This window comes from Portunus trituberculatus, chromosome 31 (genome assembly GCF_017591435.1).
Source record: "Portunus trituberculatus isolate SZX2019 chromosome 31, ASM1759143v1, whole genome shotgun sequence".
NCBI classification, from domain to species: domain Eukaryota; kingdom Metazoa; phylum Arthropoda; class Malacostraca; order Decapoda; family Portunidae; genus Portunus; species Portunus trituberculatus.
The window spans coordinates 8825226-8835925 of NC_059285.1; the positions used below are offsets into that span (position 1 = coordinate 8825226).

The window sequence follows — 10700 nt, forward strand, 5'->3', positions numbered from 1 at the left end:
TCTCTCTCTCTCTCTCTCTCTCTCTCTCTCTCTCTCTCTCTCTCTCTCTCTCTCTCTCTCTCTCTCTCTCTCTCTCTCTGTCTATAAACTATGCATTATTGTACGTGACCAGTACTGAAAGACTTCAAGGGGTACATCAGATTCAAAAGGTTGAGAACCCCTGCCTTAAAAAATCCTACTACGGTACTATGTACACTAAGACATTTTGTACAACAGGCATTAAGTGGAGCCGAGCCCGTATAGGCACAGGCTGCTGTGTGACCCTGACGCTTAGGGTAATCACTGAGGAATCGAGTGGACCCACTCTGCTCGTCGGTATACTGACAATCGAATAAAGAGATGGTTACCCATATATACACGTAAGTATAATCAAATCAAAACAAAATTATTTGATTTTTTTATTGTTTCATGCTAGGAAAAATTAAGTAGGCCGAATACAATGCTTGGCATTACAAGGAGAAGTAAGAGTAGGAGAAGAATGAAGAGAAAGAGTTGAAGCCGTGGGAGGAGCCTTGTCGGTTTATTGCTTGCGTGGTTTTGGCAAGTTAGCCTCACAGAGACAGCGGCTGTTGTGCTCGTGCTCGCCCACTATGGTGGAGCTCATGTACAGACGTCCATAGGAGTTGATGCCGGTGGTCTCGGTGACATCCTCCAGGAAGGCGTGGGCGCCCGACTCGTGAGGGAAACCCACGTGCCACATCAGGTTCTGCTCGGTGATGTGAGTGCCGTCCAGGGTGACCCAATGGCCATCCATCTTGTGCACGCCGATCCACATGTAGGGATGGTCGGAGTACTCATTCGCTGACAGGAAGAATGGAGGGGATAAGTTTGTTTGTGTGGTAGGGGATGTTGTTTGGCGGCACGCTCTCACACACACCCATACAAATAAATGGACAAACAGATTAAAAAAATGCTATTCAATAACAAAAGACAATGAAGAACAGGCTGAAATGATAGAAAAACACATCAAATGACAGACACATAAACAGTTGAACATTGAACCAATACGTACCCGAAATAAACTCAAGCATTCCCTCAATAATAAACTACTAGCGATGAAGAAATAACATTCTAATAGTTGAAGCATATTGACAGCGAGGAACAAGAGCATAACTTCATTTTTTCCACTAATTTACTAATCATACATTTGTGTCGAGCATCACAGAAATATTCGCCGTACTCACAGATCTCGAGCCAGGTGATGGAGAATTCTTCCAATTCTTCAGCATTGTCAAAGACAGCCAGGTCGGCCTTCCACTCCCCCTCCGCCTCCTTCTCACACAGACCCCTGCACTCCTCCCACGTCATGTCCTCCCCGGGCTTGTCAATAACGTTGAAGCAGAGGCCCTCAGATTCGAAGAAATTCGGGGGGCAAGCAGCAGCTGTAGAGAGAAACAGTTACAAGTGTTGGCGTATTGATAGACAGTGGCATTGAGTGTTGATTTTGTGCAGCTTTTGTGTGTGAATACACTCATCATCTATGTGACCCAAAGTTCAAAGTATTCTCTATTTCCCACTAACAAAACTTTTACCTTTAAATGGTGTTTTTTTTTTTTTTTTTTTTCTTATTTGGCTCATGTTACAACTCCAGGGTTGTGGGAAAGAATTAAGCATTTTCTAATGTTAAGAGATACAGGCCTTCAAAAGATTGTAATGCCGCATGAGATCATTATAATATGTCAGATATCAGAACCTTGACAATACAGTTGAGATTCGCAGACTCTAGCCATTAAAGCCGTTATGATCAGCAGGGACTAAATGGCTAAGCTTTCTTGAAGGGTATTACAAAGAGAACACTAGGCTTTCCTATGCAGTGATGTGAATATTGTGCTAGATACGTGTAGTCGTTGTTTGCTTACCCATGAAGGCTGCCAGGGAAACAATGATGATTTGTTGAAGGAGAGACATGTTGGTGTCAGAATGAAGTCGAAGACAACACGCAGCCTTATATACAGCCACTGTTGGGCAAAGACTACAGGGAGAGGAAAGGAGAACACCGAAAAATTAGTGATAATGAGAAACAACTCGATAACTCTCCCATGTGTTTCCCTGGAGAATTGGTTACGTGTTACATTCACACTGTCTGGGATTCTAGATGTGCTAACGACCTCAAGAGTTTTATTTGTTTTTTCTTATTCTTTTTCCCTTTTTTTCTTCATTATGGTAGGAATAACATTCACCTGTCTTCAAATCATTACACTATGAACATTTGCATATTTTCAAGTATCATTACGTAAATTCAACCACCTTGCCGCAATATTCCATTACATCGAGGAAATTTTGTGTTCAGAGCAGAACATTTTATCGTTTGAAATGTCTTGCCAGCAATATTTATAGGCAAAATAGACAAACAGACAAACAAATGATAGACAAAATAAAATAAATGACATCCGATCTAATATCCTTTCCTACTCTATAAAACAAACACAAGCATTCTACAAACTTCCAATGCAACTGCAAAACTTCCGCATGATATGATATAGTAGCATGATTGCCTACTTACTTAAACCACAAGACGAGTTCGATCTCTCTCTCTCTCTCTCTCTCTCTCTCTCTCTCTCTCTCTCTCTCTCTCTCTCTCTCTCTCTCTCTCTCTCATAAAGGTTATTTTAACACACCCAGTAGAATATCGTGTGTGTGTGTGTGTGTGTGTGTGTGTGTGTGTGTGTGTGTGTGTGTGTGTGTGTGTGTGTGTGTGTGTGTGTGTGTGTACTCTGTGTATAATATTTCTTTAGGTATGTATACTGACTCACTGAGCAAGAATGAAGCTCAGTAGGTTTGAGGACCATATAGTTTATGATTAACGCTCTAAATATCTTAATTACATTCGTGAAGTTAAAACCAGAGACTGAATACCCATTCCTGTCCGGTGTCAAGGTGGAAGTGTGAGCGTGTACTGGAGGGTGTGGCGGGATGAGGCGAGGCAAAGTAGGCAAGAGAGAGAGAGAGAGAGAGAGAGAGAGAGAGAGAGAGAGAGAGATGCAACTATATTTTTTATATATAGTATAATTATTTTCATGAAAGAAGAAGTCTAATTGCCAAGGACAAGAAAAATTTCCATGAAAAGAGTGCAGGTCAATTGGTTTCAAAGCGATTGGTTCTCACTTCATCTGATTCACAAGGCACTTGATATTAAGACAGTCGGTCATCAAGACAATTTATAATCAAGCAATTGAGACCCAGTTCAATAGGTTCTCAAACCTACTGAGCTTCTTTCTTCAATCCTGCTCATTGAGTCAGTATACATAACAAAAACAAATGTCTACGCGTACTATACACAAACACACACACACACACACACACACACACACACACACACACACACACACACACACACACACACACACACACACACACACACACACAAGCCAGAGGACTTGGGTTCGATTCCCCGGCCGGGTGGAGATATTTGGGTGTGTCTCCTTCCACCTAGTAGTGAGTAGGTACGGGATGTAAATCGAGGAGTTGTGACCTTGTTGTCCCGGTGTGTGGTGTGTGCCTGGTCTCAGGCCTATCCGAAGATCGGAAATAATGAGCTCTGAGCTCGTTCCGTAGGGTAACGTCTGGCTGTCTCGTCAGAGACTGCAGCAGATCAAACAGTGATACACACACACACACACACACACACACACACACACACACACACACACACACACACACACACACACACAAACACACACACACACACACACACACACACACACACACACACACACACACACACACACACACACACACACACACACACACACACACACACACACACACACACACACACACACACACACACACACACACACACACACACACACACACACACACACACACACACACACACACACACACACACACACACACACACACACACACACACACACACACACACACACACACACACACACACACACACACACACACACACACACACACACACACACACACACACACACACACACACACACCTACACACACACACACACACAAATCACACACACACACACACCACACACACACACACACACACACACACACACACTATCCACAGATCGGAAATAATGAGCTCTGAGCTCGTTCCGTACACACACACACACACACACACACACACACACACACACACACACACACACACACACACACACACACACACACACACACACACCGCGTAGTGTAGTGGTTAGCACGCTCGACTCACAATCGAGAGGGCCGGGTTCGAGTCCCGGAAAGCGGCGAGGCAAATGGGCAAGCCTCTTAATGTATGGCCCCTGTTCACCTAGCAGTAAATAGGTACGGGATGTAACTCGAGGGGTTTTGGCCTCGCTTTCCCGGTATGTGGAGTGTGTTGTGGTCTGAGTCCTACCCGAAGATCGGTCTATGAGCTCTGAGCTCGCTCCGTAATAGGGAAGACTGGCTGGGTGACTAGCAGGCGACCGAGGTGAATTACACACACACACCACGTATTGTAGTGGTTTGCGCACTCGCCTTTCAACCGAGGAGGCCCGGGTTCGTGTCCCTGGCGCGAAGAGGCAAATGGGCAAGCTTTTTAATGTGTAGCCCCTGTTCACCTAGCAACAAGTAGGTACGAGATGTAACTCGAGGGCTTGTGGCCTCGCTTTCCAGGTATGTGGAGTGTTTTGAGGTCTCAGTCCTACACGATGATCGGTCTATGAGCTCTGTGCTAGCTCCGTAATGGGGAAGGCCTGCTGGGTGACCAGAAGAGGACCGTGGTGAAACACACACACACACACACACACCGCGTAGTGTAGTGGTTAGCACGCTCGACTCACAATCGAAAGGGCCGGGTTCGAGTCCCGGCGGGGTGAGGCAAATGGGCAAGCCTCTAATGTGTAGCTCCTGTTCACCAGTAAATAGGTACGGGATTTAACTCGATGGGTTGTGGTGTGACCAGTTCTACCGAAGATCGATCTATGAGCTCTGAGTGGTAATGGGAAAGACTGGCTGGGTGACCAGCAGACGACCACACACACACACACACACACACACACACACACACACACACACACACACACACACACACACACACACACACACACATATAGATATTTATTGACCAGAGTTACTGTTACATTTTTATGAAATTACATTAGCGGGTTAAAGAACAAATGAAAAGCATAATGTAACTCACTAAAAACTAGTAAAAGCTAAAAGAAACTAAAACTACATGCAGACCAGAACCAGCATAATATTTTGCCAAATTTCAACTTAAAAATTCTAAATAAAAAAAAACATTATAAAAGAAATGTAACTATGCGGTCCACAGAAATGACGAAAATCTTTAAATTTAAACATTAGAACATGCTACTACACATTAAAAGTATAAACCTTCCAAACAACACTAAATGACAGGCACTGCTACAGCAAAGGAAAAATCTATTCTATTATTAATGTTCAACAAACCTAAAAACACTCATACTCATCAGTGATAAGATTAAGAACATCACGAACAAATTTACAAATCACATCGTATGTGTAACTGCCACTGAACAGTTCCTCAACCCTAGTTAAACCTACACTTTGCCTAATACCTCTCGTAACGGGACAATCCTTAACAACATGCCACTCGGTCTGAACCTAACCACATACACAGACACTCATCTCTTGGTAAATGACCCCGGGCACGCCTATTCCACCTTCCTGTTTCTCTCTCTCTCTCTCTCTCTCTCTCTCTCTCTCTCTCTCTCTCTCTCTCTCTCTCTCTCTCTCTCTCTCTCTCTCTCTCTCGACTAAGACACGCAAGTTGTCTTTTCGCACAAAAAAGTATAAACGGTAGAGACGATGATGGTTCAGCCAAGAAGGAATGTTACACAGCATAGTGAAGACTTGAGAGTGGTACAGTGGAACCATGCGTGCTTTAGGATCCGAGTGGTCTCCAAGCGCACCGGTTCGAATCCTGTCCACGGTCCGAGTGTAGGTTGGGCTTCCTCACTCAGGGACAGGTTTCCTAGCGGGTGGGCTTTGAGATAGGAGGTACACAAAAAGTATCCCCTTTAGCCCATAAATTCCCGTGAAAATACATGGTATAAAAATAAATAAAAAACTGTTATTATCGGTTCGTCATTCCATCCATGAACTTTCTTCAGTATAGAACTGCAGCACATCAAGATTTTGGTTTTCTTAAATTAGTCAAAACGAAATAGCACAGCAGCTGTTTCCATGACTCAGTGAGTGAATCTATGTGTGTCCGTCTCCATGCCCAGTGCTGTTCTGGAAGGAGGGGACGCCCGCCGCTTGTTTCACCTTCCCTAAGAAGCACGGCAGCGCAGCCCTCAGCCCTCCCCTGGTGGCCGAGGCGGCCCTGGGGTGCTGGAGTGTTGGGGTGTTAGGAGAACCATAGATCCCCGTCACACAGCATTGTGTGGCGAACGAGGAGGCTGTCTTCAGGAGGGAGGTGGCGTTGGCCTCTCTCCTATAGGTGCTGATGTACACCACTGCAGGATACTGGGCAGTGGTCAGCTTCAGGCTCGGGGGAGATGAGGTTAGGGTATTTTGGGAGACACCATAGAGATTGCGGATCGGTTTCCAGCACCACTTCCAGTATTGCTGGGGAAGGAAGAGACGAGCACCGCTTCCTTCATCTACCCCAGAAAACACATGAGGGCGGAAAGCGCTACTGAGAAAGGTTAGAGCGCACGGGATAGAGTGTAAAATATTAGGTTGGAGTAAAGTGTGATTAGTCGATAGGCGACAGAGGGTGGTAATTAACGGGTCTAATTCCGAGAGGTCAAGTAATTAGTGGGGTTCCTCAGTGTCTAGTTTGAAAGCCATTAATATTTAATATAAATTTATGACTTGCATAGTGGAATTAGTAGTGATATTAGGAAATTTGCAGACGACACGAAGATAGGTAGATTAATTAAGTCAGATTCAGATGCCATTTTCATTGCCTTCCCTCCTCCTGTGGCCTCGCTTCACAAGGCTTTCTTCTTCCTCTCACCCTTATTCTGTCCAACTCTTTCATACAAGAGTTAACCAGTAGTCCCATTTGTACTTTAGGGAGGCGGTGGTGTAGCGGAGAAGGTGATGAGCATGGGATAGGGCAGACGTCCACGTGTAGGTTCGAATCCCACCAAGTACAGCCTTAATCACTTTGCCATTTGTCAAGTGGTTTAAAATTATTTACATGTCACCATGATACCCAGGTTCTCGGTTGTTAGACCGAAGATGAGTTTGGGTGGTGATATGGGCCCTAATATGGGTACCACTATAAATAAAATTGCCTAAGCCACTAATGGGCAGAAGCTAAACAGGGTTTCCTATAGACTCTTCAAGTGAGTCTAATGGCGCTATAGACCTTAACGTAAAAGAAAAAAAATCATTTTTTCGCTCTAGTAAAATCTGTAACTTCCTGTCTGCCTCTGTATTTCTATCTTCCTATGAATTCACTTCTTTTCAAGAGGAAGGTTGCAAGACATATGTCCCTGACTTATGGATAACCCTTAATTACTGTAAGGAAACTGGCAATCCAGTTGGCCTTTTTTTCATTTTCTGTTGCCCATGTCAAGTCTCCTCTTGCATAAAACAAAAGATATGATATGATAAAAAAAACAAAATAAACAGATAAATGGTACATGCAGTTCAACATTAACAAGCGCAGGGTACTTTGCATAGGTAGAGAAAATCCACACAATAGGTACACGATAAATAACGAGGCAATAGGAAGGTCAAAGTAAGAGAAAGATTTATGAGTCGTAGTTATTTCCGATCTTGGTCAAAGGAAGCGATATATAGAGGCAAGAAATAAAGCTAATAGGGTATTAGGATTAATTTTTAGGAATGTTATAAGCAGAAGTCCCGAAGTAATACTAAAACCGTATTTGGCGCTGGTCAGGGCACACCTGGATTATGCGGTGAAATTCTGGTTCCCACATAACGGAAAGGATCTAGGTCTATTTGAGTAACCGCAAAGGAGGATGTCTAAAAAAATACAGGTGTGATTGATTGAGGAAACTCAATTTGCATTCCTTAGAGATAGGTGAGTCAACAGGACACGACATACAAGTATTTAAATGGTATAAAAGTTGTAACAAAGGGAACAATAGCGAGATTTTAAAGATCCGATAAAAAACAAAAATATATGAATTTCTTTATTTTTTCTTACTAGGAAAAATTAAATAGGCCGAATACAATGTTTGTCATTAGAAGGAGAAGTAAGAGTAGAAGAATGAAGAGAAAGAGTCTAAGCCGTGGGAGGAGCTTTGTTGGTTTATTGCTTGCGTGGTTTTGGCAAGTTAGCCTCACAGAGACAGCGGCTGTTGTGCTCGTGCTCGCCCACTATGGTGGAGCTCATGTACAGACGTCCATAGGAGTTGATGCCGGTGGTCTCAGTGACATCCTCCAGGAAGGCGTGGGCGCCCGACTCGTGAGGGTAACCCACGTGCCACATCAGGTTCTGCTCGGTGATGTGAGTGCCGTCCAGGGTGACCCAATGGCCATCCATCTTGTGCACGCCGATCCACATGTAGGGATGGTCGGAGTACTCATTCGCTGACAGGAAGAATGGAGGGGATAAGTTTGTTTGTGTGGTAGGGGGATGTTGTTTGGCGGCACGCTCTCACACACACCCATACAAATAAATGGACAAACAGATTAAAAAATGCTATTCAATAACAAAAGACAATGAAGAACAGGCTGAAATGATAGAAAAACACATCAAATGACAGACACAGAAACAGTTGAACATTGAACCAATACGTACCCGAAATAAACTCAAGCATTCCCTCAATAATAAACTACTAGCGATGAAGAAATAACATTCTAATAGTTGAAGCATATTGACAGCGAGGAACAAGAGCATAACTTCATTTATTCCACTAATTTACTAATCATACATTTGTGTCGAGCATCACAGAAATATTCGCCGTACTCACAGATCTCGAGCCAGGTGATGGAGAATTCTTCCAATTCTTCAGCATTGTCAAAGACAGCCAGGTCGGCCTTCCACTCCCCCTCCGCCTCCTTCTCACACAGACCCCTGCACTCCTCCCACGTCATGTCCTCCCCGGGCTTGTCAATAACGTTGAAGCAGAGGCCCTCAGATTCGAAGAAATTTGGGGGGCAAGCAGCAGCTGTAGAGAGAAACAGTTACAAGTGTTGGCGTATTGATAGACAGTGGCATTGAGTGTTGATTTTGTGCAGCTTTTGTGTGTGAATAAACTCATCATCTATGTGACCCAAAGTTCAAAGTATTCTCTATTTCCCACTAACAAAACTTTTACCTTTAATTTTTTTTTTTTTTTTTACTTATTTGGCTCATGTTATATCTCCAGGGTTGTGGGAAAAAAGTTAAACATTTACTAATGTTAAGAAACACAAGCCTTCAAAAGATTGTAAGGCTCCATGAGATCATTATAAGCTGTCAGATATCAGAACCTTGACAATACAGTTGAGATGCGCAGCCTTTAGCCATTAAAGCCGTTATGATCAACAGGGACTAAATGGCTAAGCTTTCTTGAAGGATTATTACAAAGAGAACACAAGGCTTTTCTATGCAGTGATGTGAATATTGTGCTAAATACGTGTAGTCGTTGTTTGCTTACCCATGAAGGCTGCCAGGGAAGCAATGATGATTTGTTGAAGGAGAGACATGTTGGTGTCAGAATGAAGTCGAAGACAACACGCAGCCTTATATACAGCCACTGTTGTGCAAAGACTACAGGGAGAGGAAAGGACAGCACCGAAAAATTAGTGATAATGAGAAACAACTCGATAACTCTCCCATGTGTTTCCCTGGAGAATTGGTTACGTGGTGCGTTCACACTGTCTGGGATTCTATATGTGCTAACGACCTCAAGATTTTTATTTTTTTTTTTTATTCTATTTTTCTTTCTTTTCATTTTATCGTGAAGTACTAAGTGTACGTAGGCACAGGTTGCTGTCTGACTCTGACGCTCAGGAAAATTGGCGTGGGAGACTCATATTTACAGACACTTGTCGAAGCACCAACAATCAAGAAGAGTCAATGTCTGGAGCACGCCTTCCATATATGGAGTGTTCCACTCACACTGTTCTTCTACGTAGGCTAATAATGAGCTTAATTTCAACGCCTACTAATACATTTTTGAAATAAAAATTTAGAAAATAAATATGTAAGTGAAGAATTTTTTTTGTTTAAGTTTTGACCATTATGAATATATTTTAGACTTTGTTATAGTAAATAAGAACTTGAATTTAATGATTCTGTTAAAGGAAGGAATTATTACAATGCAATGTGCATTGTACAATCAGCGTTGTCGCAGCGTCTGCCACTGTTCTGTGTGCAACATGCATGTGTAGCATGTGGCAGCGACGTGGCAGGACCGCTGGAAGCACTACGGCTCCGGGAAGGCGTCAACCCTAAGTGGGCACACCACAGTCACCTGTACCATCCCCACGACCGCCGCAGAGTAAAGATAAATCTTCTCAAAGTGTCAGCTTGTGAACCTTATGAAACCTTTGGGTACCTTTAAAAACCCTTGATATACTCTTTTAAACCCTGAGCATTCTTACAAGGAAAAATAAATCATAGTCAATCTTTTCAATTTTAGAAACAGACTATTAATTAAAACTGGAAAAGCATACTTAAAGACCCTTAAAACACCGATACAAATCCACAAAAACCCTTTTTAAGTCTTAAACATCATTTTAAACCCTCGATATCCACTTGAAAATCCAAAACATTCTAATAAATAATACAAATAGCATAT

At 43.0% G+C, this 10700-nt stretch overlaps 2 protein-coding genes across 2 annotated transcripts; both read right to left on the minus strand.

Moving 5' to 3' along the window:
* Nucleotides 1-384: 384 nt before the first annotated feature.
* LOC123511426 lies at nucleotides 385-1966 on the minus strand. The gene is made up of 3 exons (XM_045267299.1): nucleotides 1860-1966; nucleotides 1185-1382; nucleotides 385-801 (listed from the first exon to the last, which is right to left on the minus strand). Exons 1-3 carry the CDS (start codon nucleotides 1906-1908, stop codon nucleotides 521-523), a joined length of 528 nt encoding a protein of 175 aa, XP_045123234.1. The 5' UTR covers nucleotides 1909-1966; the 3' UTR covers nucleotides 385-520.
* A 6123-nt stretch (nucleotides 1967-8089) lies between these two features.
* LOC123511427 lies at nucleotides 8090-9677 on the minus strand. Its single transcript, XM_045267300.1, has 3 exons — nucleotides 9555-9677; nucleotides 8886-9083; nucleotides 8090-8502 (listed from the first exon to the last, which is right to left on the minus strand). Exons 1-3 carry the CDS (start codon nucleotides 9601-9603, stop codon nucleotides 8222-8224), a joined length of 528 nt encoding a protein of 175 aa, XP_045123235.1. The 5' UTR covers nucleotides 9604-9677; the 3' UTR covers nucleotides 8090-8221.
* Nucleotides 9678-10700: the final 1023 nt, after the last annotated feature.